This window comes from Salvia splendens, chromosome 9, assembly GCF_004379255.2.
Source record: "Salvia splendens isolate huo1 chromosome 9, SspV2, whole genome shotgun sequence".
NCBI classification, from domain to species: Eukaryota; Viridiplantae; Streptophyta; class Magnoliopsida; order Lamiales; family Lamiaceae; genus Salvia; species Salvia splendens.
In genome coordinates, this window is record NC_056040.1 from 20,905,260 (window position 1) to 20,932,735 (window position 27,476).

The 27,476-nt window shown below is 40.6% G+C and overlaps 3 protein-coding genes across 4 annotated transcripts; 2 read left to right on the plus strand and 1 right to left on the minus strand.

Annotated features, from left to right (window-relative positions):
- Positions 1-133: 133 nt before the first annotated feature.
- LOC121748173 (non-heme chloroperoxidase-like) lies at positions 134-1,079 on the plus strand. Its single transcript, XM_042142398.1, has 4 exons — positions 134-230; positions 542-581; positions 681-875; positions 964-1,079. Exons 1-3 carry the CDS (start codon positions 155-157, stop codon positions 856-858), a joined length of 294 nt encoding a protein of 97 aa, XP_041998332.1. The 5' UTR covers positions 134-154; the 3' UTR covers positions 859-875; positions 964-1,079.
- A 15,919-nt stretch (positions 1,080-16,998) lies between these two features.
- Positions 16,999-22,139, plus strand: LOC121749619 (putative non-heme chloroperoxidase). The gene is made up of 7 exons (XM_042144200.1): positions 16,999-17,132; positions 17,512-17,638; positions 18,854-18,936; positions 19,049-19,170; positions 20,125-20,289; positions 20,931-21,024; positions 21,667-22,139. The coding sequence occupies exons 2-7, from the start codon at positions 17,525-17,527 to the stop codon at positions 21,851-21,853; spliced, it is 765 nt and encodes a 254-aa protein (XP_042000134.1). The 5' UTR covers positions 16,999-17,132; positions 17,512-17,524; the 3' UTR covers positions 21,854-22,139.
- Positions 22,140-22,784: 645 nt separating this feature from the next.
- On the minus strand, positions 22,785-26,417 carry LOC121746395 (translation machinery-associated protein 22-like). Of its 2 annotated transcripts, none has more exons than XM_042140205.1 (7): positions 26,210-26,417; positions 26,036-26,092; positions 25,527-25,585; positions 24,587-24,668; positions 24,433-24,500; positions 24,261-24,344; positions 22,785-23,070 (listed from the first exon to the last, which is right to left on the minus strand). In XM_042140205.1, exons 1-7 carry the CDS (start codon positions 26,355-26,357, stop codon positions 23,014-23,016), a joined length of 555 nt encoding a protein of 184 aa, XP_041996139.1. In that variant the 5' UTR covers positions 26,358-26,417; the 3' UTR covers positions 22,785-23,013. The 2 variants fall into 2 exon arrangements, with proteins under 2 accessions (XP_041996139.1, XP_041996138.1); XM_042140204.1 differs by having other exon boundaries at positions 25,527-25,588; positions 26,210-26,416.
- Positions 26,418-27,476: the final 1,059 nt, after the last annotated feature.

The window sequence follows — 27,476 nt, forward strand, 5'->3', positions numbered from 1 at the left end:
GAATGTGGATATTTAAATTCTATATTCACGATTTTTCTCTGATACCAAATACACGGTCTCCATTCAACAAAGTTATTCAAATAGTAGTATGACTTAAAATTTTAGAAACATACCTGCTGTGGTGAATCTTTCTAGTCCTGATCTCGTAAGAGGAATGGAGGACCGGTTTGGTAAAGATATCTGGAAAAGACTCACCAAGGATGGATATGTGGATGTTATATCCAAGACAGGTAATTGTTTAGTCTTTCTAGTTGCATATAAATGTCATAATTTTAGATGTTACTATTAATGAACTAAATGAAATGGTTGGCTTGTGACCTTTATATTGCTAGAGTTTAAATAATGAAAGGATTGACCTATTCGATTTTGAAAGTTTTGATCACCTTCTGTTGAGATGTAATAGATGAAAACCTTTTCAAGGATCGCATTGTAAATCATCGTTTGGTACTAATTCTGGTATAGATGAACATAGAAATTACACGGTATCTTCTGTTGGAGGTGTATATCTGCATTCGATGAACTGAAATTTAATCTTTTACAGACATGCGTGAAGCCTGCCGTTCAATTGATGCGAACTACAGGTAAGCATTATGCTAATTTATTCTTCAAATGAAGAAACAGTCATTGGTTAATGGTAACAAAGTATAGCAATGGCTCTAACTTGTGAAATTTGAATCAAGGGTGCTGACAGTGCACGGGACAAATGATGAGGTTATCCCGGTTGGAGATGCATATGAGTTCGCCAAGATGATACGAAGCCACCAGCTGAAAATCATACAAGGGGCCAATCATGGATACACTTCACATCAAGAAGAGATGGACTCAGCTGTTCTGGCTTTTTCCTCAAGGAATGCATGAGCCGCGCCTCCACTCAGGTATGTCGATCTCTTGATCTTACGTGCTTCAAAAGTTGTTCTTGGTTTTTTCTGCTAATCTTAACTTATATTTGGTGCTTGCTATTAGGTCTCATCATGTGGATGTCAAAAGATATCAACCGAGAAATCTGCAAAAGAAGAAGAAGATTGAGGAAATAGTTGATTAAGGAAAGAATATTTGATTGAGAAAGAATAATGTAATTGATTGAGGCATGTAATTGATTGAGGCATATACTATTTTCCATAGATAGGAATTATTCTTCCCTATATATTTGGGAGCTGTAAACATTGAAAAGATATAACAGAATACACACAAACGATCTTCTACTCCCAATTCTCTCTGTGTTCTCAATGCCTATCATCACCACTCTCGATTACCATCTTTAAGATGGTATCAGAGCGGGTTAATCCGGGCTTGGGGCTCAGAAAAATATCATCATAGCCTCACTATACCTTCCCCGACCTTTTCCAAAACCTGCAAAACAGCCAAAAATCAAGATGTCAGAATCTGACTCTGGATCCGGAGAAAAAACTCCACTCTCAAACACCCCTGTAACTCTCTCTGCCGACCAATTTGCAGAACTTTTGAGACTAAGTATGTCTCACAAGTCTGAAAAACCTCCAAAACAACAGCCCCCAGACGAACCCCAACCAGAATCACTGGGAGATATCAAACTCCTCACAAAGCTCGACGGGGACAATTATCCTCTATGGGCGAGAATGATGGAAAGAGCCATCGGAGGGAAGAGCCTGACATCTCACATCACTGGAGTTTTAGCCCCTCCCTCACCAACCGATCCGATCTACCCGAAATGGCAGCAACGCGACCATTGTTGCTTCAATTGGATCATCAACAACGTCGATCCGTCTCTGGTAAACCAGGTTTCTCAATACGAGACAGCCAAAGACCTATGGGAAGGTCTAGCCATCACATACGGCAGCGGAGCAGACCCATTCCAAGTCTCGGACCTACACAGACAAGCGTATGGAATGAAGCAAGGAGGAATGACATTGGAGGCACTGTGGAATAAATTCCAGGACCTATGGTTACCCATAGACAGCCGCGACCCCAATCCAATGGATACACCCTCAAGCATCAAAAAATACAACTCAATCATTCAAAGGCACAGAGTCTACCAGTTTTTGTGGGCTCTCGATGATCGGTATGATCCAATCAAGAGAGAAATTTTAAACAAGGAACCACTCCCAGACGTTAGAGCCGCCTATGGGATCATAAGGCGAGAAGCAGTCAACGCTGGAATCAGATCATCCAAGACAGAAACGAAGGATTCCGATATTGGGATCGGACTCAGTGCGGTAGACAGGAACAGAGGGTTCAACCAACCCAAATTCCAGTCGAATCGCAAGGAGGAAGACAAGAATAAACTCACGTGTACTCATTGTGGGGGAAAGAGGCATACCAGAGACACATGTTTTTTGATTCACGGATATCCCGAGTGGTGGGATGAGATGAAGAAGGCAAGGGCGAATCGAAACTCAAATCGAGGAGGGGGAGGAGGCAGAGCAGCCATAGCGGTCGGAGAGCGAGCTACCTACGCCGACACTCCATCGGCGGGCAGCATCGCGACTCCAATCGCCACCGGAGAAGACAGAAGCAGAAACGGCGATGAGAAGAAGCCAGTGGCATCAGCCTCGGTGGTCAGAGCATGGACCGAAGGTAATCGACCAGCAATTAACGTCTCCGGTGGTCAAACGACCGCAACGGAAGCAGCCACCGACGGACAGGGCGGCGCTAGGGTTTCGGATCCCATGGGGGTGACGGCTAGGGTTTGGGAGAATGAGGGGCATTATCCGATAAATGCCTCCACTTCTCCTAAATTCAAAACCGACCCCCTCAACTTCCAAATATCCCATTTTATACCCCAGCCCCGAAATATTGTCCAAAAACAACCCCATACCACCCAAACCTCTCAAAAGCCACCTCAAACTTCTTTGAAATATCAAACTGACCCCAATACTGCCAGAACTTTACAAATCTCACCTCCACAAACCGAAAAATTCATAATTCAGCCCTCAATTCATTGCCAAAATTCCTTTGAGTCCCTTGCATGTTCCTCTACCTCCCAGTCCAGTATAAAAGATACCCAGTGGATATTCGATTGTGGAGCAACTGACACAATGTCATTTGATGCCTCAGATTTCCTAACCATTTCAGAATCCTCCAAATCATATGTCCAAACAGCCAGTGGAGACCTAGCGCAAGTCCAGGGGGCGGGAACGATTAATATTTCCCCCACTCTACGCCTACCTAACTGTCTTTTTGTTCCGTCACTATCACATAAACTGTTATCCGTTAGTCATGTGACTAAAGAACTAAATTGCAAATTACTAATGCAACCGCAATTTTGTTTGTTACAGGATATCAAGACGGGGATGATAGTTGGGCGTGGCACTGAGCAACGCGGATTGTACTACGTGGATGAGATAGCCCAACAGAGTACTGCAATGCTGACTCACGGACTGACTGACAGACAGGCTTGGCTTTGGCATCGTAGGTTAGGACACCCGTCTATAGGATATCTTCGTCTACTTTATCCTAAGTTAGTTTCTTCTACACATTCCTTTCATTGTGACACTTGTTTGTTGGCCAAAAGCCATAGACACTCTTTTAAATTGAACAATACTCGAATGAAGAATCCTTTTGTTTTAATTCATTCTGATGTGTGGGGTCCGGCACCAATTACTGGGGGTCAGGGATTTAGGTATTTTCTGTTGTTTGTGGATGATTATTCTCGCATGACGTGGGTATATTTCTTGAAAAATAAATCCGATGTTTTTGAAAAGTTTACTGAGTTCTATGCGCTTGTTCAAACCCAATTTAATCAGAAAATCCAAATCCTTAGGACTGATAACGGGGGGGAATTTGTTAATGGGAAAATGCAAGATTTCTTTCGGGAAAATGGTTTAGTACATCAAACTACTTGTGCTTACACTCCAGAACAAAATGGGGTTGCCGAACGAAAAAATCGGTATATCCTTGAAATTACAAGAGCCCTCCTCATCGAGTCCAAAATACCCAGACAGTTTTGGCCCGAAGCTATAGCCACTGCAGTATACCTTATGAATCGTCTACCCACAGGAATCCTGAACTTCAAAACTCCCCTAGACATATTTTCCAACCATTTTGAAATGCCTTCATCACTGTCCCTTGAGCCTAAGATATTCGGTTGTTCAGTCTTTGTCCATATTCCTAAACATGAACGTACAAAATTTTCACCTTGTGCCCTCAAGTGCGTCTTCTTAGGCTATGGAAAAAATCAAAAAGGCTATCGGTGCTACGATCCGACCACTGGTCAAATGCATACTACCATGAACTGCGACTTTGTCGAAGGGGAATATTACTTTAGCCAATCTAGTAGTCAGGGGGAGATACAACCGGATAATAATCCTAACAGTGATCTACTAAATTGGCTACCTATACCCATGCCTAGTCAGGGGAGAAACCAGTCAGGGGGAGGGTCAGAATCAATCCCTGTCACAGAAGTCGGTCCAACAGAGGAAAGTAGCAATACCGCCGGGCCGTCAAACCCCATTGAACAAAACGTGGAGTTAAGTGACACTGCTCAACCGTCGACCCCTTCTTCGATTCCTGAGGTAAACGGTTTAGATGTGGATAATGTACCGTTGGAGAATACTAACGTGAACAGGAACAATGGAGAAAACTACTCGGGCAATGGTGGAGACGGAGATTCTGGTGAGCCATTTGAGCTGCCACATAGAACTACAAGGGGAGTTCCTCCACGGAGATATTCACCAGAATGGAAAGGAAGGAAAACCAGATATGCTGTGGCAAACATTGCACAAGGGCACCTCACTGAAATGGCGCGTGCTTTCGAAGCTGCCCTATATGAAGAAGAGGAGATCCCACAGTCATTTGAGGAGGCATCAAAACATAAACATTGGAGAGAAGCCATGAAGAAAGAGATAGATGCTCTCATGAAGAATGGGACATAGGAGAAGTGTACATTACCGAAGGGAAAGAAACCTGTTGGATGTCGATGGATATTTACCATCAAACGACGTGCAGATGGGTCAATCGAGAGATACAAGGCGAGACTTGTGGCCAAAGGATACACACAGGTGTATGGAGTAGATTACGATGAGACCTTCTCTCCAGTTGCCAAATTGGATACCGTTCGAACGTTGTTGTCTGTGGCAGCGTGCAAGGAATGGCCTCTACATCAATTCGATGTCACAAATGCATTTCTTCATGGTGAGTTGGAGAAGAACAAGGAAGTGTATATGGAAGTCCCTCCTGGATGTTCTGTGGAGTTTGGAACGGGTGAAGTGTGTCGACTCAGGAAAACTCTGTATGGGTTGAAGCAATCTCCGAGAATATGGTTCGGAAGGTTCTGTCAAGCAATGGTCAAACACGGGTTCAAACAAAGTCATTCAGACCATACACTCTTCACAAAAAGGAGAAATGGAAAAGTGACATGTCTAATCATTTATGTGGATGACATGATCATTACTGGAGATGATACCGAGGAAATCCAAAACCTGAGAGATAACTTATTCAGAGAATTTGAGATGAAAGATTTAGGAGCCTTGAAGTACTTCTTGGGGATTGAAGTGTTAAGATCTAGACATGGAATATTTCTGAGGCAGAAGAAGTATGTTCTAGACTTACTTGCAGAGACAGGACTACTAGACTGCAAACCTGCAGAAACTCCAATGATTCCTAGCCACGGACTGAAGATTGAAGAAGGAGTTGACTTGGCAGACCGGGAAAGATACCAACGATTGGTAGGGAAACTCATCTATCTTTCACACACCAGACCTGACATCACGTATGCAGTCGGTGTGATCAGCCAGTTCATGCACCGTCCTCAAAGTCATCATATGGAAGCTGCTTTAAGGATTGTGAGATACCTTAAGGGAACTATTGGATACGGAGTATTCCTAGCAAAAAAAGATGACTTGGAGATCAATGGATATACCGATGCTGATTGGGCAAGTAATCCTGTTGACAGAAGATCCACTGGGGGATACTTCACCTTCGTTGGAGGGAACTTGGTTACATGGAGAAGTAAGAAGCAGAAAGTGGTAGCTCTATCTAGTGCAGAGGCCGAGTTCCGAGGAATCAAAAGTGGGCTGATGGAAATAATGTGGCTAAGGAGGTTGTTGACAGAGATTGGCTTCCCACCTACGAGGAAAAGTCAATTGTTATGTGACAATAAGGCAGCAATCAGTATCTCAGAGAACCCTGTGCAGCATGACCGAACCAAACATGTCGAAGTTGATCGCCACTTCATCAAGGAGAAACTTGAAGAAGGAATTATAGAGTTCCCATTCGTTCGGTCCGAAGAACAGCTTGCAGATATCCTTACCAAAGCAGTTCATCCAAAAGTCTTCAAGGAAATATTGGACAAGTTGAGTATTGGGGATACCATTACTCAACTTGAGGGGGAGTGTCAAAAGATATCAACCGAGAAATCTGCAAAAGAAGAAGAAGATTGAGGAAATAGTTGATTAAGGAAAGAATATTTGATTGAGAAAGAATAATGTAATTGATTGAGGCATATACTATTTTCCATAGATAGGAATTATTCTTCCCTATATATTTGGGAGCTGTAAACATTGAAAAGATATAACAGAATACACACAAACGATCTTCTACTCCCAATTCTCTCTGTGTTCTCAATGCCTATCATCACCACTCTCGATTACCATCTTTAAGAGTGGAGGGTGCAGGGATTGATTCAGAAGTATTGTGATCAGTGTCTCGGTGATCACATCCAGAAAAGACTCATGCAACTTTGAACATTTTAAATTTCAACAAAATATGATTATGATGTATGTTTGGGGTTGTTTACAAACTACTATGTTCACAACAATTTCCTAATCCAAACATCTGATTTTCTATTTGTCTTAAATATTTTCTTACCCAATGAAGCCATTTATTGTTTATTGTTTTTGACTTAACAATATTACAGTGGTGAAGTATATTTTTTTCTTCTTTATACGTGTATTTATCAATAACATTATGCAACCAGTTTAGTAAGAGTGGCGTTCAAGCTCGAGCTTGCTAATGTTGGAATCGTGCTTGGTCAAATGATTTTTGACTAATAATAAATATTACAAGACATTTAATTTTGTGAAATTAAATGCAATAACATCGATCTACGTTCCGAGTAGATGACCGTAGTATATTCATTTTCTCAAATCCGATTCTCGATGAGTGAGAAATAATATATTAAAGTTGGTCACAATAAAGCTAGAAATGAGCTATGTGAAAAGACTAAGGGATTAATTAACTACGTGTTAATTATCCCACATCGGGGATGATAGACTTCTTTGATGAAGTATTTAATCAGATGAATTATTATGTGTAATAATTATCGTGGAATAAGACGGGTGGCAGAGCCCACACGCGCGCACACGCGCGCGCCGCCGCCGCCCGCCCGTGAGCCGCGCACCGTGACCCGTGCCCCGGGTGCCTTGTGCCTATTGCCTTGTGTCTTGGCAATTGGTCTTTGGGTGGTCTTTGGGCTGTTCTTTGGAGCTGGTCGTTGAGCGTGGTTCGAGCCCCGCTTGTTCTTTTTAGACCACCCCAAACTCCACGCTATCCCCGACGGGTCTGGTCCACGTCATGGTCCCGCTGGACCCCGACGCATGACGGGAGACAAAAGGTCCCCGCTGGACCCTGACTCACAACGGGAGTCAAAAGGTCCCCGCTGGACCCCGACGCATAACGGAAGACAAAAGGTCCCCGACGGTCCATGGTGTATCCCGTCGTGTAGTGTGTCCAGGTGCGTCGTGTCTCTTCAGCTCCCACTGGCTAGTGCACCAGTCAATAACCCCCGGCGGTTACGGTCAAGCCATCATGGCACACATAATGGCTGTTGACTCCATCAATGCCCTGCAGGTGGACTTGGCCTATAAATAGGCATGCATCCATTGCATTCTAGACATAGAATACACAAGCATTCCTGCATACACGCTCTCTCCCTCTCTGCATATCTTCCCGTCGAAGCTCTGCCCCCGCCTTACTCCCGTTCGCCGGAGCTCTGTTGCTAGAGGTGCTGCTACTTCAGAGACGAAGCCGTTTTATCTTTGGGGACGACACGCCAAACCGAGAGCACTACCAGAGCGTATCTCGTCTTGCGGAAGGAGGACTCCTCGACTCGGCTTACCGCTTTCCACATATATTTTCCCGTGTAATTGTTTCAGTTTTTCCGTGTTATTTTCCTTTGTTTATTTTCATTGTAATTTTCGCCCGGCAAGACTTGTATCTCATTTCGACAACAATCGTAAGACGAGATATTCTTGCCACTAAAGGACTTTACACACACCAACTAAACTGGAATCAACACCTTTGCTTGGAGATGTCGACTGACCCGTCTACCGCCGCTGCCACCGTTCCATCCACCGTGTCCCCCGTCGCTCCCGTCAACACGTCGTCGGACATAACGATGATTCCGACTCCAGGCTTCTCAACCTCTTCATCAACAGCCCCTTGGGTGTTTGACAACCCATTTGGGACGGTTTTTGGATTAACCTCGAGTGGGTCGGTCGGTTCCACTTTCAGTGGTTCCATTGGATCCTTCATTGGGTCAAGTGTCAGGGCCTTCGGGCATGGCACAGGTGCTGGACCCTTCGGGGTCGGCACGGGAGCTGGATCCTTCGGGGTCGGCACAAATGCGGGGGCCTCCATGCTCCACGCAACTGTGGGGGGTACTGTGCCCCAACCAATTGTTAGCTCCTACGGGGGCAACGGACTTGGTCTCTTTCATGGGACAAGCTCGGCACCAATGGCACCAAGGATGATGCCACCCGCTGAGAAGCCGTCGAAGTTCACTAGAACGGACTTCAAGAAATGGCAACAGAAAATAATGTTCTACCTAACAACGTTGGGCGTCGTTAACTTCCTCAAGGAGAACGAGCCAACCCCTCCAAGCGAGGATGAGGCACGTGACGAGATGTACGTCGAGTATGACGCTTGGCGCAAAGGAGACTATCTTTGTAAAAACTTTATTTTAAGTGCTTTAGATGATAGTCTCTATAACGTGTATTGTACTATTCACACATCAAAACAAGTGTGGGAAATGCTAGATAAGAAGTACCGTAGTGATGATGCGGGTACTAAGAAATTTGTAATAGCTAAGTACTTGGACTACAAAATGGTCGACTCCAGACCAATCATGGACCAAGTGCAAGAGTTCCAGCTCATCATCCACGACCTCGCCGTCGAGGGAATGGCCCTGCCTGAAGCTTTCACGGCGGGCACGGTCATTGAAAAACTTCCACCCGGCTGGAAGGACTTCAAGAGCTACCTTAAGCACAAGCGAAAGGAGATGAATCTTGAAGATTTGATCGTGAAGTTGAGCATCGAGTCAGACGTGCGCAAACGCGATGGTTTGGCTAAGGGCCATGGCCCACCTGTTGCAAAGGCCAATCTGTTGGAGCGGGGCGGTCCCTCCAACAAACGCTCCCGTCCAATTGCAAAGGACAAGGGCAAGAAGAAGCAGCCTGCGAGGAAGGTTGAAGGCAACTGCTACAACTGTGGCAAACCTGACCACTTTTCCAAGGACTGCCGCAAGCCGAAGAAGAAGCCGGCTGCCCACGTTGTTGAAAAAAAATTCAAGGACTGGGATGAAAGTGACCTTGTTGCTGTGGTCACCATCACTTTGAAGGATGTGCTGCACGTCCCGGACATCCGGAAGAACCTAGTGTCAGGATCAATACTAGTGAATAAGGGGTTTAAACTTGTATTTGAATCTGATAGGTTTTCTTTGTACAAGTTTGGAAAGTCACTCGGAAAAGGCTTTGTAACCGACGGACTTTTCAAGCTTAGTGTAGCTGTACGCCATGTCCCTAAGCCGTTGGCTAATAATAAGAATGCATCTACTTCTTTTTACTTGGCTGAGTGTTCTAACTTGTGGCACAATAGATTGGGACATGTAAATCAAAATGCCATTAAAAGATTAGTAAGTTTAGATTTACTAAAGGCAAATGAAGTAGAAACTCAAAACAAATGTGAAACTTGTCTTGAGGCAAAAATGACTAAGTTACCGTTTCATTCGGTTGAACGGAACACGAAACCCCATGAATTAATTCACACGGACGTATGTGACTTAAAATTTGTGCAAACGAGAGGTGGTAAAAAATACTTTATCACATTCATAGATGATTGCACACGATATTGTTATGTATATCTTTTAAGAAGTAAAGACGAAGCAATAGAAGCGTTCAAAAATTATAAGAATGAAGTCGAGAATCAACTTGGATGTAAAATCAAAATGATTTGAAGTGATAGAGGGGGTGAATACGTAGCCCCGTTTGAGGAATTATGCAACGCATGTGGTATAATTCACCAAACGACTGCACCATATTCACCACAATCTAATGGTGTTGCAGAACGCAAGAATCAAACTCTCTAAGAGATGATGAATGCGTTACTGATCAGTTCGGGGATGCCCCAGAACATGTGGGGGGAAACTGTTTTGACAGCCAACTACATCCTAAACAAAATCCCACGCAAAGGTAAGGACGTTACTCCTTATGAGCTGCGGAAGGGAAGGAAGTCATCCTACAAATACCTCAAAGTGTGGGGGAGTTTGGCTAAGGTAATGGTTCGTCTTCCCAAAGAAGTTACAATCGTCCTAAAACGGTTGATTGTATCATTATTTGGTATGCACTTAATAGTAGTGCATATCGATTCGTTGTCCACAAGTCTGAAATACCGACTGTGACCATGGGAACAACAATCGAGTCAAGAAATGTTGTATTTCTTGAAAATATATTTCCTCGCAAAGACAAGGAAAATATTGCACCCAATTCTGAGACGAGAATTGAGGATGAAGCCACTAGTTCTAAATCAGCGGATGAAGAGCCAGAATCGCGCAAGCGAACAAGGCCTGATCCAAACGATGCGGTACCAAGACATGGTAGCAGGGTCAGAACACCAAAGAAATTTGGTCCTGACTACATTGCATTCATGTTGGATGAAGAACCAACATCGATAAAAGTAGCCTTTGCTGGCCCAGACGGGTTGCATTGGAAAGAAGCTGTTCAAAGCGAAATTGAGTCAAATTTGCTAAACCACACGTGGGTGTTGGTTGATCTACCTGAAGGTGCTAAACCTTTAGGATGCAAATGGGTCCTTAAAAGAAAGTTTAAGGGCGATGGAACAGTGGACAAGTATAAGGCTCGACTGGTAGTCAAAGGCTTTAAACAAAAGGAAGGGTACGATTTCTTCGATACATACTCACCTGTAACGAGGATTACATCAATTCGAGTGCTTCTCGTGATTGCTGCTGTGCACAATCTTGAGATTCATTAAATGGATGTTAAGACTGCGTTTCTAAATGGTGACCTTGAAGATGAAATCTATATGGAACAACCTGAAGGTTTTGTAGTACCTGGACAAGAGAAAAAGGTATGCAAGCTGGTTAAATCCCTCTATGGATTGAAGCAAGCGCCATTGCAGTGGCACTTGAAATTTGATAACGTGATGTTATCAAATGGATTTAAAATCAACGAATGTGACAAATGTGTCTATATTAAGAACACTGATAATGGATATGTTATAGTGTGTCTCTACGTTTATGATATGTTAATCATGGGTAGTAACACCCAAGTGATTAACGACACGAAAGCCATGTTGAAGAAAAACTTCGACATGAAGGATATGAGTCTAGCCGATGTAATTCTTGGAATGAAAATTCTAAGAACATCCGAAGGAATCACCTTAACACAATCTCATTATGTTGAGAAAGTATTAAAGAGATTCAATGCCTATGATGGCATCCCGGCTAAGACGCCTATAGAGCTCAATGTTCACTTGAGCAAGAACAGGGGTGAGCCCGTTGCACAAGAAGATTATGCACGGGTCATTGGATGCATTATGTATCTTACTAATTGCACTCGACCTGATATTGCTTGCGCCGTGAACAAGTTGAGCCGTTATACGAACAATCCAAGCAAAGAGCACTGGAAAGCTCTTGTAAGAGTTTTGAGATATCTCAAGTATACTCAAAATCATGGGCTACACTTTTCGAGATACCCCCCGGTACTTGAAGGGTACTGCGATGCAAATTGGATATCCGATAACAAAGACTCACTTTCAACAAGTGGATATGTCTTTACTATTGGGGGTGGTGCTGTCTCGTGGAAATCCACGAAACAGACATGTATAGCCCGATCCACCATGGAATCTGAATTCATAGCTTTAGATAAAGCCGCGGAAGAAGCCGAATGGCTTAAAAACTTCCTTGAAGATATTCCATGTTGGTCAAAGCCCGTGCCTCCAGTGTTAATTCACTGTGATAGCCAAGCCGCTATTAGGAGGGCAAACAGTGGCTTGTACAATAGTAAGTCTCGACACATTCGTCAACGACACAATACCGTGAGACATTTGATCACAACAGGGGTGATTACAATTGACTACGTGAAGTCATTGGATAATCTAGCGGATCCGCTAACCAAAGGGTTAAATCATGATCAAATGAATAAATTGATAGAGGGAATGAGTTTGAAATCCACAAACTAAAGAATTGTCATAGTGGTAACCCAACAATGATGACTAGAGATCCCAAGAACTTGGTTCAATGGAAAAACTAGGGCTGGCAAATCGTGCGGATTGGGTCGTTATCGGGTCAACCTGATAATGACCCAACCCAATAAGGCCTAACCTGAACCCGACCTGTTAAGGAAACTGTAAATCCGAAAACGAACCCGACCTGCTACCTTCAAATCCGAACACGACCCGCACCGACACGAACCCGTTATCGACACGATATAATATGGGTTGACACTACACGATAACAACCTGAACCTGATATTACACGATTAAAACCTAATATTACACGATTAAACCTTAATTTTTAACCTAATTTATACAATTAAAATTCGTTTTATACTATTTAAACCTAATTTATAAGAAATTAAAAAATTAAAGTAATATATATTTTTATAAATAATAATAAAAATAATAATATTATTTCTTAATGGGTTACCCGTATCCGACCCGCATCCGACCCGAACCCAACCCGAAATTATCGAGTTCTTAATGGGTCAACCCGATAAGGACACGGATCCAATAAGACTTGACCCCAACCCAATAATTTCGTGCGGATTCGTGTCAGATTATCGTGTCGTGTCGAAAATTGCCAGCCCTAGGAAAAACTAAGCTATGAGAGTTCGTGTGAAACACTCATCTATATCTATTCCCTAGAGAGTAATAGAGTGTTTGAAAAACTTGCCTAGTGGTGAGGTTAAGTCTATGACTTTTAATAATTCCTAAAGGATCTCGTTGAGATGAAGTTCTCAAGGAGACTAAGTATGGCAAGATACTTAACGAGGAATCACCTATTTAAGTGTGAAGTGGGGCCGCTTCAAACTATACACTTATGAATCCAAAGTGGTGCCCAAGGCCTGAAATGGACACAAAACATGAGAACGGATGAGGTTGAGGTGTTTAAGTGTTAACATCATTGTCTCGGTGCAAGCCATGGAGGAATAGTTCAAAGCATCGCGCTACTAGTCCGCTTGTGTATCCGATGGTGTTGACTATGGATGGTTCAAAGCAAAAAACTACTTATCCTTATGCTTACATACCTCTTGAGGGTTGAGCTTGTGTCTACATACATATGCATTTGGCAATATCCACTCATGTGGGGGATTGTTGGAATCGTGCTTGGTCAAATAATTTTTGACTAATAATAAATATTACAAGACATTTAATTTTATGAAATTAAATGTAATAACGTCGATCTACGTTCCGAGTAGATGACCGCAGTATATTCATTTTCTCAAATCCGATTCCCGGTGAGTGAGAAATAATATATTAAAGTTGGTCACAATAAAGCTAGAAATGAGCTATGTGAAAAGACTAAGAGATTAATTAACTAAGTGTTAATTATCCCCACATCGGGGATGATAGACTTCTTTGATGGAGTATTTAATCAGATGAATTATTATGTGTAATAATTATCGTGGAATAAGACGGGTGACAGAGCCCACACGCGCGCACCGCCGCCGCCCGCCCGCGAGCCGCGCACCGCGCACCGTGACCCGTGCCCCGTGCACCGGGTGCCTGGTGCCTTGTGCCTTGGATCTTGGCAATTGGTCTTTGGGTGGTCTTTGGGCTGTTCTTTGGAGCTGGTCGTTGAGCGTGGTTCGAGCCCCGCTTGTTCTTTTTAGACCACCCCAAACTCCACGCTATCCCCGACGGGTCTGGTCCACGTCATGGTCCCGCTGGACCCCGACGCATGACGGGAGACAAAAGGTCCCCGCTGGACCCCGACTCACAACGAGAGTCAAAAGGTCCCCGCTGGACCCCGACGCATAACGGGAGATAAAAGGTCCCCGATGGACCCCGACGGTCCATGGTGTATCCCGTCGTGTAGCATGTCCAGGTGCGTCGTGTCTCTTCAGCTCCCACTGGCTAGTGCACCAGTCAATAACCCCCGGCGGTTACGGTCAAGCCATCATGGCACACATAATGGCTGTTGACTCCATCAATGCCCTGCAGGTGGACTTGACCTATAAATAGGCATGCATCCATTGCATTCTAGACATAGAATACACAAGCATTCCTGCATACACGCTCTCTCCCTCTCTGCATATCTTCCCGTCGAAGCTCTGCCCCCGCCTTACTCGCGTGAGCTCTGTTGCTAGCGGTGCTGCTACTTCAGAGACGAAGCCGTTTTATCTTTGGGGACGATACGCCAAACCGAGAGCACTACCGGGGCGTATCTCGTCTTGCGGAAAGAGGACTCCTCGACTCGGCTTACCGCTTTCCACAGATATTTTCCCGTATAATTGTTTCAGTTTTTCCGTGTAATTTTCCTTTGTTTATTTTCATTGTAATTTTCGCCCGGCAAGACTTGTATCTCATTTCGACAACATCTAAAAGCTTGTGAAATACAATAAAAATTGAAAGTTTGATTGAAGGTTTGCAAAGAAGCTCAGGATGATCATGTTATTAAACAAACAAATCCAAATATTGAAGGTTCGCCAGAGCAATGGAGGAGCAAGCACCATCATTCTCAAATGCGGCTTGAGCTTGGCTCGTTTACCGGCTCTGACTGAGTTATTTTGAGCCTCTTAACTCTTGTTCCTTCACTCACAACTTAATTACAGACTTGATTAAATTTCATTTTAAAAAGGAGAAAAATCGATCTAATTAATACATTAAGATTCCTAATTTGTTTCAAATTATTATTATGTACGTCCATTCTTTTAAGGGCATCCGCAGTGGTGCGGATGTCCCGGCGGAATTCCCCGTGGAATTTCCACTGTCACTCCCACTGCTCTGCCACGTCATAAGGACTTCCCACTGCACAGTGGCGGAATTCCCGACGGAATTCCCACATTAAAAAAATTCACAAATTAACCAATTTCCGGAAGTAAATAATTTACGGAATTAAAATTTCGACGCAAATACGGAGAAAACGAACACACTTTATTTTTAAAAAAACATACTTCATTAAAAAAAATACATAATTAATTTAAAAAAAAGTACATTATTTTTAAAATAAAAACCGGCTCGTCACTCCTCGGATCCATCGCCGCCGGTTCCCTCGCCGTCACCGCCGCCGCCACCCTCGCCGTCGCTATCCGTCAGCGCGTCGATCCCCAAGTCGCGGCGCATACTGTTGACGACGGGTCTAAGCTGCCGCTTGTAGTGGGGGTCGGTCGCCGAGCGCCATTCCTGCATCGCACGTAACAAGGCATCGTGTGCGGCGATGCGGGCATAGGAGGGGTTTTTGGGATCCGGCTCGTTCTGGGTGGGTGCTGCCGATTGGGCATCGGCGGAGGCGGAACCGCTGGGACTTCCTATCGACAAACGCGCCGCGACCCTTTGCCCAATCGGGCGACGGCGGCGGGCGGAGGATGTGGGAGTGGGGAACTCTGAATCAGCGGGGGGAGTTCAGTGGAACCAACACTGCTGCTGTAATCTCCGGATGCGCCGATCCTCGTCCGCTTCGGCCAGCCGGATTCCACACCCGCACCGCGAGATACACATCCCAATAATTGAATTCTCCGAAGCCCTTTTCGGAGTCGGGGAACTGCTGGTGAGACAGGAGCTTCACATCCTCGGCAGACATGCCGCTGGTTGCCGAGCAGAGGTTGTTTGTGTAAATGCCGGCAAATCGGCTGAGCGGCTTCTTCAACCGATCCCACTGTTTCCGGCATTGCTCGAAGCTGTGGGGCTTCCCCGCCGCTGGTTTGAACTCGAGGTAGCTCTGGCTAATGCGCCACCACATCCGGTCGATGTGCTGGTTCGCCCCGACGTATAGATCCTCAACCACACTGATCCACGCCTTCGCTAGCACGACGCACTCGTCTGATCTCCAGATGGTCCGCTTGGTCCGGCTGGATCCCTCCCCCACGTCAGCAGCGTACGTCGGGACGCCCCGTCCCCTGCCCCTCCCTCGCCCAGGCCTCCCCCTCCTCTCTGTCGCCGGCGGAGTCTCCCGGATCGGAGAAAGCCCCAACTCCTTGAACGAGAACGTGTCGACCCCAGTGAACTGAGTCTCGAGAGGAGGACTCACCGGGTTATCTGTCGACAGTAAGTCCATAAAGGGCCGATAGACGTTGTCCACCGGCGATTGGGGGACCGACGACCTACTCCCCCCGGAGCGCCAGACGATCCATGCATCATGCCCGATGGCATTTGAGATTGGGGCATCGTCCCCGGCATCTGGGCCATCACCCCCGACATCTGGGGCATCATCCCATACCATTGTGGGTACATGTTGTAGTACCCCGACATCATGCCCGATGGCATTTGAGATTAGGGCAGCATCCCCGGAATTTGGGACATCGACTGGGAAAATTGCGTACTCCTTGCCGATGGGAAAATGCGACGCCGGTGAATCGCCCGAGGCGGGAGAAGAATCGCTATCGTGGTGCTCCATTGATGATTCAAAAGAAATGTATTTAGAGAGATAGATAGTCGTTAAAACAAGTGGTGCGAATGAAATGAAGTTCAACGAGACGTATTTATAGAAAATAAAAAAAATTAAATGCAAAAATCGGAATTCCGTGACCGTCCACGCAATGGCGGACGTCAGGACGGAATTCCGCGGAAGGGCGCGGACCTGCAATGTCCTCATGCGAATTTCGTATCCGCGCGTGAGTGGCCTAATGGCGGAAGTCCGAGGCTCTAATCGAATAATAATTGTAATTGAAAATGTTGAGCAACTGACAATTCAAGGACTGCTCTCGATTCTCATCTTTTAAACTGCGTTCAACCCAGAGATTTCGTCGCAGCTCAATACTCTGGTAAGATATACTATTTGAATCCCCAATCAAGTAGGAAAAAACCTGATTGGTTTGGTGGAATCATGGGTGTTGAATGTGATCGAATGAGAGAGGGGATTTCCTTGCTGGAGTGATTATATCTATTCTTCTTTTCTTATGTATGTAACTGGTTTTTGAGTAGTCGGAAGGTTGTTTTTCGCATATTTCTACTACTATAGCCGTTGATCTCACGATGGGGTATTTAGGTGCCCTAAATTTACAACTGATGAATTGATCGATTTTGAATTTGTTTGATCATTTTATCCTTTATATGCTCGAATCTCGATCGTGACTGTTCTGTTACACAAAGTAAACGCAATAACCATAATTTTTTCTGCTGGATGATTCATATCAATTGCAGTTTTTCAGCAGCTATGCAGCAGAAAGTAACGATACCGAATAAGCATGGTAAAAAACTTGTTGGCTTATTGCATGACACGGGATCACCACAACTAGTTGTTCTCTGCCATGGTTTTAGGTCCACAAAGGTAGACCACTTTCTTGAGCTTTTAGTGATTGAATTAATAGAATTTAAGATTTTCATACAGATCTACTTTCAAGTTTTAAGCCACATGAACAAGATTTCACCTTCCTCCTTGCATAAAGAAAAATTATGAGATTTTCTATTAGAGATAAGTTTGAGATGCAAGCTAGTGATGTAACCATTGCATGTGAATTAATATTTCATTAAATATCATGAGCTTTTTATGTCTGCTTACTTTAAACTTGCTACTGTATCATATCTATGGTGTTTCTGGAATAAATGGTGCATAAATTTGGTAAGATTTCTCTTGGTTGAGACCCCAGACATCTGAATGGATTTGGATATTTTAAGTGCAGTATGATGTTAAGATGGTTTTTGGTGGGAGATGCTTTATTATGCTTTTATTTTTGTATTTGGACTTTTAGATGTATGGGCGTAAACCTTTGGTTGGTGTATGTCTCTATTCACTGATATCCAGTTCTTTTAACTCATTTTTCATTCAACTTGTTGGGATCTGAGGTCTAATCTCTCTCTTCCTCCTCCTCCTCCTCCTCCTCCTCATCTTCTCTCTCTCCCTCTCTCTCTCTCTGTCTATCTATCTTCCTCTTCTCTCTGAAAAGAAGGTTGAATTGCGACGCAGATAAACTTTCGTGGATATTTTGATTGCTGCAAGTGCCAAAAGAAGTCATATAGGATCTATATGTGTGGAATGGATATTTGCTTACTCAAGTACATGATGCCTGCATTGGCCTTTTGTAACTACTAGGTCTCAATTCTTTTGAGTATATGAACATTTCAAATCCTGATTGATTTACTTCACATTTCGATTTCTCAATTTGAAGAATCTTAACCTGTAGCAACTAGCAGAAGTTAACATCTAGCATCCAGGTCTAAGATGATTAGTTTTGATATGTCTTAACTAACGACTGACTGGACCTGTATATCCATCTCTAAGTAAAAGATACTCCTATATTGGGTGCACTGAAGACAAGAATAATCTTGTCCACTGGTTATAAGGCATACGGTGGGGTCATACTTTACTTTCAGAGGCTCATGAAATATAGTAGGGTCATGCATTAGAACCTCATGAAACATAACCCCATCCTGCATTTAGAATTTTCATACGAGTATGTGTATTAGAAGTCTGGGAAATCTCAGTGTAGCAGCTACAATCAGATTATCTTTAATAATTCAACTCAAATCATGCTTCCTTTTGTAGGAATACAAAATAATGGTCAATCTTGCTGGTGCTTTAGAAAAAGAAGGAATCAGTGCTTTTCGCTTTGATTTCTCTGGAAATGGGTATGGTTTTAGAACATGATATGTTATCAGTTATTTTCTTTGTTATTTGCTAACCACCTGAATTTGATTTTTCTTTTCATTTCTGGATTTCATGTGCTTACTTGATTTGCAGGGAGAGTGAAGGTTCATTTCAGTTCGGTAACTACTTTGATGAGGTTGATGACTTGAGATCTGTGGTTGATTACTTTGCTGGGTCAAACCGCTCAACCATTGCAGTGCTTGGTCACAGTAAAGGTATACCGAGTATCTAGATCCAAATATCTTAGAATGCTTAAATGACGAATGACGATCAGAAAAGTTCAAGAGAACCAAGAACTTCCACTCACTCAATCCTAGAGATGAGAGTGGATAAGATTCAGCTAAACCTATTCCTCCCAAATGATATCCATTTTGGTGTAACACGTGCATCCGGTGTCTGAATTTAGTATCCAGTCACATATTCTGATAATTTTTATAATTATTTCTACCATGTAATTCATGATTATTTACTTCTGGCTATTAATGACATAAAGTTTACTCATTCATTTGATAGAAAGAGAAAGAGAGGAGGAAGAGTGTCTGTTTGCAAGTTTTATTGTGTTTTGATGTCTCCAGATACACAAAGAACAAATCTTCTACAGTGAATGTGTGAATTTTATGCTAGTAGAGTCACATTTCTCTTCCTGTGCTTGTAATTGTAATTTTAATCAAATCAAATCAAATAAAGTTAACCGCTAACTCTACCCTACAGTGGAAGCTACTAATCTCGGTAGTATCTTAGACTATCTTGAGAACCTCTGAAATAATAACACTTAATTTACCTTGAGGATAGACTGTGGATAGTACTTTCTGTTTGTATGTTCTTTATACTTTAAAGTTTAAACAACCTGGAACCACCAGAATCTTGATAGCATTTTCTAGAAAGTAGATATCATTATGTAATTGAGCAATTAATTGGTTTTTGGGATGGCCTCCTGTCCTCTTTTCAATAGTCTACTAATTCTTGCTGTTTCTTCTTCTTTTTTGAAAAAAACATAAATAAAAAAAATCTTTGTATAGTTGCTGTGGGCAGTGTTGTCTTTATATCCTGTTGTAATGCCAGTTAAACTGAAATAACCATTTAGTCACTTTGTCAACCCAGTATAATAGTATTGGCTATCTAAATGTTTCATTGACTTAGATCTTCTTAATAATTTTTCCACTTTGAAGGAGGGGATGTTGTCCTTCTGTATGCATCAAAATATCATGATGTACCTGCTGTGGTAAACCTTTCTGGTCGTTATGATCTCAAAAGAGGAATTGAGGAACGGTTTGGTAATGATTTCATGGAAAGACTCAAGAAGGACGGATACATAGATGTTAAAACCACAAAAGGTAATTGTTTGGTTTTGCTTGTCTCTGAAACTATAAGGTATTTTTTGGTTTGTTACTGAATGAACCCTAGGTCTGGGCTGGAGTTTCTATCACTCATGAGTGATCTGAAAGTTTCTTTGATGAATTTTACTTTTCTTTCAAACCTTCTTGATATCCTGAATTGAAGAATAGGTCCCTTATAAGGTGGATTGTTAGCCTCCCCTCTTCTCTTTTTTTCTAAACTTGATAGGTTTTAACTCTAATTATCATTTCACATATGCTTCTATGCAGCTTCTTTAACATCTCATTCATCAACTTCACTTGGAGATAAATGCTTCTGAAAGCTTCTTTCTGTATGATATGCATATAAATGCATTTGATGAATGTTTCCGGAAGGAAGGGTCATACAGGAACATAAATGTATCATGGTTCTTTTCTAAGCTTTATATTATTAGAGTTTACTTAATGGAAAACTGGTTCTCCTTTATTATTTTAAAAGCTACTACGGTTTTATACATATGTACATCTGCATTAGGTGAATGATCTTGAAGGAAAATGGAATGTTAAATGCACAACTTACTACCTTTATTTTTCTTTTTCATTTTGGATACTAGCGCATGCAATGTAGTTTTCAGTAAATAAAGCCTAACATTTGTTAATAGGAGAAGTTGAATACCGAGTCACTGAAGAAAGCATGAAGGAGCGACTTAATACAAACATGCATGAAGCATGCCCTTTAATTGATCCGAGCTGCAGGTCAGTTTAATGTTAATTTATTCTATTTTACAATAGTTTCTTATTTTACCTTCTTTGCGGACTGTGAAAGAAAGTGCCTCCATGCTCAACTCGCAAGATTAACATCGCTCTTTCCTAAGCACTCAAATCACAAACTTAATGGCCAAATGTGCAGTAGTAATTTCTGAATACTATTCTCATTCCTTTCTCGTCGGAATTTTAAAAGTCCATTCTGGAAAGTGTGTAAAAGATGTTTCTTATGAGAACTTTTTCTCAAGAATCTTAACCCTTTGTTTTCTTTATCCTACTGTTTATTATTTTAGGCAATACATGCATGCGTGTACCAGAGACAATGGCTCCATCAGGAATCAAGCAAGATGTATTGTTTTCTTCATCTAAAATAAATGTGCCCCAGCACTAGTTATAAAGATGTTTAAAAATCTATAAATTTGAAGCGAGACTTGTGTATTAGAGCAAATGTACTATAGAGTCAACTTGAACAAAAGAAGAAACATGGGCATTCATAAAGTTGACATTTTGTCATGAAGGTCTTTTCTTGAAGGACTTACTTTTAGTGTGTGTGCTTGATTTCTAGTTTACCCATCAGTAATGATCAAAATATTAGCAGAAGTTACCTAACTTATGAAAATGTGTATTGTTAAGGTTGCTGACAGTCCATGGATCAGCTGATGAGATTATCCCACTGGAAGATGCGAAAGAGTTCGCCAAGATCTTGCCCAACCACGAGCTAAAAATCATAGAAGGAGCCAATCATGGATACTCTTCACATCAAGATGAATTGGTCTCAGTTGTTTTGCCTTTCCTAAAGGAAATGTGTGCAAAGCGATGAATACATGCCTCCCAGTTAAGTTGGTCGATTTCCTCAACTTGAATATCTGTTAGACCGTTACCGATTATTATGCGAATCAACTCATCATTTGTGCTTAAAACATTGGCTTATCATTTGGAAGGTGTTTTATGATAGCTAATAAGTACTACTACACCACTATTAGGTGAGTAATGACTTCCAAAAATTCAAGTACAACTTGGAATTTGTAATTTAAAAAATGGATGAGATTGAGACGTGCGTTGTGGTTATCTTTTGAAGATAGCAGAATTCATGGTTAGCAGAGAAATGATGCATTTTCCTCTCATTTGTGAATTTATTATTGTCAAGTAAAGGTTACCAAGGGTGGCGGCGGTTTAGGCCATCCACAACTTAACTTCAAATTCTTAGTTACATCTTTACTATTCACTTGCCATATTACCATCTCGCGTTTAGTGTAAACACCAACAATTCAACCAAAATTTTTAATCACAACTCTATTTTTTAATTCATCATTATTTTACATATTTATTTGAATTGTGATTTTTTAAAATTTTTAAAAAAATGCACAGCTAAAAAAGTTTAATCACAACTCTGTTTGCTTTGTAGTGTTGCACAGTTTAGAATAAATAGGGCTGAATATATAGTTTAAAAAAATATATCAAGGGTGTAATTCAATTGTTGAATACGGATATTTTACTCTAATCGGTAGCTTACGGCCGTAGGAAATCACCTAACAACCAGATGCTAATTTTAATGTGCAAATCTCGTTTCTACTGTCGAAAAATATTGAGAAAAGAATCTCAGGTAATAAATCAAAGTAGTAATATTTTACAAATTGCAAATGTAGGTGAGGAGATTAAATCTGTGGTGGAGTAAGTATGAGTAATGGCTATACGAAGCTACGAAACTGAATGATAACTATTTACGAGAATGAATAAAAGAATGATGAAAGTTTAAATGAAAGTTTGATTCCTTAATTGATTTAATTATGAGAGTTAGTCGTTCGTAATAAATAAGCAAAGTACAATTGGATTAGTGAATGTGTATACAGAAATAAAAAGGCAAAGTTTGTTCTACCTCTATACAAGCAAAAAAACTTGTTCAATGCAATCGTCAACTACAAGGCAAAGTCTGTTTTTGCCACATCTCTTCAATATCTCCTTTCTTTAGCCTTTTCGCATCTATGCGGCAGCCACCTTTTTCCCATCCTCAATAAAGAAAATTGCAGTCTCTGGGACCTAAAAATCCAAGAAAAAAAGTAGGAGCAATTCAATATCTAGCTGGTAGTAAAGCATAAATGCATGCCACCAGCAAATAAAGTTATCACCACTAGATACAAAAGCCATTGCTTCTAGACCATGAATTCCCAGACATGAAGATGTCCATACAACATGTAGAACCTTCCAAAAGTCTTAAAACGACATGTCTATTCATTCAAAGACCTCTTTCAGCGCCAGAAAATGTTCTGTCGTTACATTGCATGTGAAAATAACAAGAAAATAAGGGATGTGAGATCATACATAGACAATCACCGCTGCTGCAACTCATAAGGACAAACAATCTTTCTTAATATCCGACTACGCAATCACCATCACCAATTTGAATCATTTAAAAGATTATTCATATTATTAACAAAAAAAAGCAGCATCAAAGCAACAAGTGCACCACTCACTTGGGGCAGGTTTTAGCAATCTGCAACCGACCACCAAGGCTCAATCAAACAAATAACTGACTAAGTAACTAATAACAAAACTTCTAAAAAACTATTAACAAAACACATGCCACATACGATTCCATCAGGACATGTCAACCAAGTTGCAGCAATCAGAAAAACCTTTCCATTCAAAATTGTATCCAAGGAGATTTCTCGATTAAAATTCATTCGAAATTCAACTAAAATTCATATGACACAGGCAGAACACTAAGATTGTGCTATTCAAATTTAATTGTGTATTTTGAATTTTTTAATTTACTCATGAAGAAAATGATGTGTCTGCATGAAGTGGTTATTATTAGACAGCCACATCGGCTTCCATTGGATGATATTTCAATAGCATTAAGATAAGTCATCAAATTAATAAATTTTTTTATCTAGAGTCCTAAATCGATAGAATTTATGGTCTTTTAACACCATTAAAAGGTCAGCCTTAAATTGATCATATAGATCTTTCTAGTCCTAAATTGATAGTACTATAATTCATCCATAGGGTCCTGAACTGATAGTTAACCAATTTTCGGTCTTATAAGATTCCTATACCTCAATAGACATGTAAAGTTCAGGCGACTTTAGCTGAAGTTACATAAGATACAGCCACATTTTTGCAGCCATTGATTACTTATCCTAGATATGCAACACAAAGGCAGACAAAACTACTTAAAAGTAAATTCATAGAGCAAACAAAATTATGATTGAGAGAAATGAGATTACATCTGGCCAGGTGTCTATTATGAACTCCACTAAGTCATAGGATATATCTCCTTGAACATCAATTTGCTCCTTCTCAGTAGGGCCCTAGTGGGAATTACAGAATGAAACGGATCAAATTTCGTTCACAGTTGCTCAGTGTCCAAAGGATTTCAATTCCGAAAACCCAACCAACCTTAACTACAGAAGCTCCAGTGGCAAATTTTTTGCCAAGCTTCTTTGATGCATCATTTAGTTTAACACCTGTAACGTGGCATTGCAAAATGGTATAAAAATATCAGAAAGATGAATTAGATATGATAGTAAAAGAACATGAAACACCTCCTTACCAAAAAGCTCTAGGCCTTTAACTGTAGTTATGCATTTTCGTTTGTTACGGGTCATCTTTTCAATAATAACTTCTTGTTTATCCTGTGAAAAATAAATGAGCTGTGTCAGTGGCTGATTTATGCACTAAATCCTATCCTACCAACATAAGAGTACAAGCAACTTTATGAAATACATTAATCAGTCAAAATATGTATAAGGATCTGAGGAAGGAAAACAAATTTTGGAATTTTAACTAGTATTTTCATTGTAACTACCAGTCACTAGATACAAAATGTAAATTTATAAGTATCCACCAACTGGCATGCAATAATTTTCCATGGACAGGTGTGATGTTATCAGTTTCACATGATCAGACAGATACGAACCTGTTATAATTATGCTACTTCAAATCCACCAAAAGTTTTTAATTCTAGCTTTCAGAAAAAAAACTTGAATTGTATGGATCTATAAACTCTAGTCAATACCAACCCAGCAAAATAGATCCTGTGAATAATATACTAGAAAATTAAAAGTTGACTGATTTTAATTTGTAATCCTTGTAATTAAAAAAAACTACACACAAGCATTCCCTCCATACCTCGCAATAACTCCCATGTAGCCCAAAAAAAGAATGAACGACAAAATAGTGCTAATGTGATTGGAAGTTCACATTCTGAATATTAACCCTCAAAAGCTGAACTCAAAGCTGAACGACAAAATAGTGCTAATGCGAGACAAAACTTATTGAAGTAGCTACGAATTATGCACCAACCAATCCTCCTTAAGGAATGACGTTCAATCAAATATATAGACTTTCCCAGCTTCCCATCATAGATGCAATCACATGAATGTATATAGCACAAGCAAAAAGGTATTATGAGGTACGTGTGGAAGGAGCTAAATCCTGCAAACAAATGACATTTCCCATGGTCTGAGAAGAATGATCACTGAAAGGCTTACCTTCTTTTTAATCTTCCCACCAGGCAGACGTTTGACTTCTTCCTTGGGTTTTAAAGAACCTGCTGCAACCGAGGTAAGAAATTCAGCATACATGGTACAATGCAGCACATACTTTAATTATGGATGAAGGGATGAAGCTAACCATCCAGAACACAACAGTATGATTCCCCAATGTAAACATAACCGTTATAATTAGAACAGAAGAAGAGATATACAAGAAGTTCAAAAAATGCTGTGGTCTGCTTCATGAACATATTGTTCAGACATTCTATGAACTGAACAACATAAAAAATGAACACAAATTAATACTTTTAACCCCTGAATTCATAAAAATGCACATTTACTAACCCCCATGAACCAAGAAAATCAATTTAATCACAGAAAAACATATGCCAGAGGGTATCCCAAAAGAGATAGCAAACAACAAACAACACACACATAGAAAAAACTTAACTTGCAGGAATATGAATACACCCACAAGCACAGATAAGCACAACAGTATGTATTACCATCGGAAATAGAAGTAGACTGAAGCTGATCAGATAATCCGTCCTTCTCACCAGCATCTGAAAATTGGAAGAGAAAATTAACAGAAGAAAAAGGCATCAAAAAGCAGCGAACTTGAAGCAGCAAATCCCTAAAACTAAAATTAGCGAATAAGAAAAAGGATTAGGGCGAAAAACCTTTAATGAGATCCGGATAAAGTTGGGGGGCGTTCTGGATCAACCAGGGCTTGCATTTCTGAAAATCGGGTCCGAATTCGCAGAACTCAGCGGGCAAGCTGCATACGCCGCAGTAGAGAACCTGAACTGGTAGGGGTTTCTCCGCCATTACTGATCAACACACACTGCTGTGAGTTAGGGCGGTAATCAATTTTTGAGATTGTAGTAATTTTTTAGACATTTATTCTTAAAACTTTTGATTTTAGGTTAATGTAGTACAGTACTAATTTTTTAAAATATTAGTATTTTTAAAATATTTTTAATTGTATTAATCAAAATTGAAATAAATATGGAAAACCAAGGACCCCTACGACATAATAACAAAGTGATGTTAATTCTAAACAACATTATTGTATTTTGTTTATTGTTAAAAGATGTCTGTATATCCAAAACTGTTTGGTTTTGTTTTCGTATTGCATTTTATTTTACTAATTTAATTTCAATTTTAGCTAATTGTTGGATAATTGAGAAAAAATTTTAACATTGTGATTTTATATTTCGATTTCAAAAGTTAAGTTATTAGTTTAATCATAAGTTCATAAAAAATTATGACTTAAATTGTGATTATCCATTTTTAAAAATTCCCGATTAGGTAAAGTTGTGTAACTGCGTGGGATAATTATATGTTTCATACAAAATATTTTACCTTTGTTTCAATTTAGTACAAAAAGTATTAAGTTTATATATTTCATTTAAAAAGTTACATTAGTGTTTTAAGTTAATATATTCTGTTAAATATTTTAAACACCGTTAGTTAGTTTATATTTTATCCAACTTATCATCATAATAAAAGAATAATTAGAGATTTATCACAATTAATCACTCTAAAAAATAACCGTCAATATTAATTCTTCCCGCAATTGATCATGGTTAAAAAAATTATGTCTCTCAATATACTCTATTTTTTTATTGTATTCTTTATAGAACACACTATAAAATAAGTCCATATTTCATCTTTACAAAATGGTTAATTTTGTCAATATTTAATTTTTACAAAAAAGATTCAATATCTTTTTAGTCGTATTCTCCATTGTTACATGAGAAAAATTTGACAATAAAATGCAATTCACTAATTTGATGGTGAAGAGTGGTAATTTTTTTTGTATGTGTTTTTCATTTTTGTGAGTAATAAAAATAATTGTGTTTGAAATAATTAATGGAAAGTTTTAATTTAAATTTTTTTGTACGAATTTGAAAGATTGATGAAACTTTGTGTATGTAGGATGTA

Excerpts from the sequence above, each read along its gene's own strand:
- LOC121748173 (XM_042142398.1), top strand. The coding sequence starts at position 155 with ATGGAGGACCGGTTTGGTAAAGATATCTGGAAAAGACTCACCAAGGAT. Across the intron at positions 231-541 it reads GGATGTTATATCCAAGACAG|ACATGCGTGAAGCCTGCCGT; the intron begins GTAATTGTTTAG and ends AATCTTTTACAG. Across the intron at positions 582-680 it reads TCAATTGATGCGAACTACAG|GGTGCTGACAGTGCACGGGA; the intron begins GTAAGCATTATG and ends ATTTGAATCAAG.
- LOC121749619 (XM_042144200.1), top strand. The coding sequence starts at position 17,525 with ATGCAGCAGAAAGTAACGATACCGAATAAGCATGGTAAAAAACTTGTT. Across the intron at positions 17,639-18,853 it reads ATGGTTTTAGGTCCACAAAG|GAATACAAAATAATGGTCAA; the intron begins GTAGACCACTTT and ends TTCCTTTTGTAG. Across the intron at positions 21,025-21,666 it reads TTAATTGATCCGAGCTGCAG|GTTGCTGACAGTCCATGGAT; the intron begins GTCAGTTTAATG and ends TGTATTGTTAAG.
- LOC121746395 (XM_042140204.1), bottom strand. The coding sequence starts at position 26,357 with ATGGCGGAGAAACCCCTACCAGTTCAGGTTCTCTACTGCGGCGTATGC. Across the intron at positions 24,669-25,526 it reads GTGGGAAGATTAAAAAGAAG|GATAAACAAGAAGTTATTAT; the intron begins GTAAGCCTTTCA and ends TATTTTTCACAG. Across the intron at positions 24,345-24,432 it reads CTGGAGCTTCTGTAGTTAAG|GGCCCTACTGAGAAGGAGCA; the intron begins GTTGGTTGGGTT and ends AATTCCCACTAG.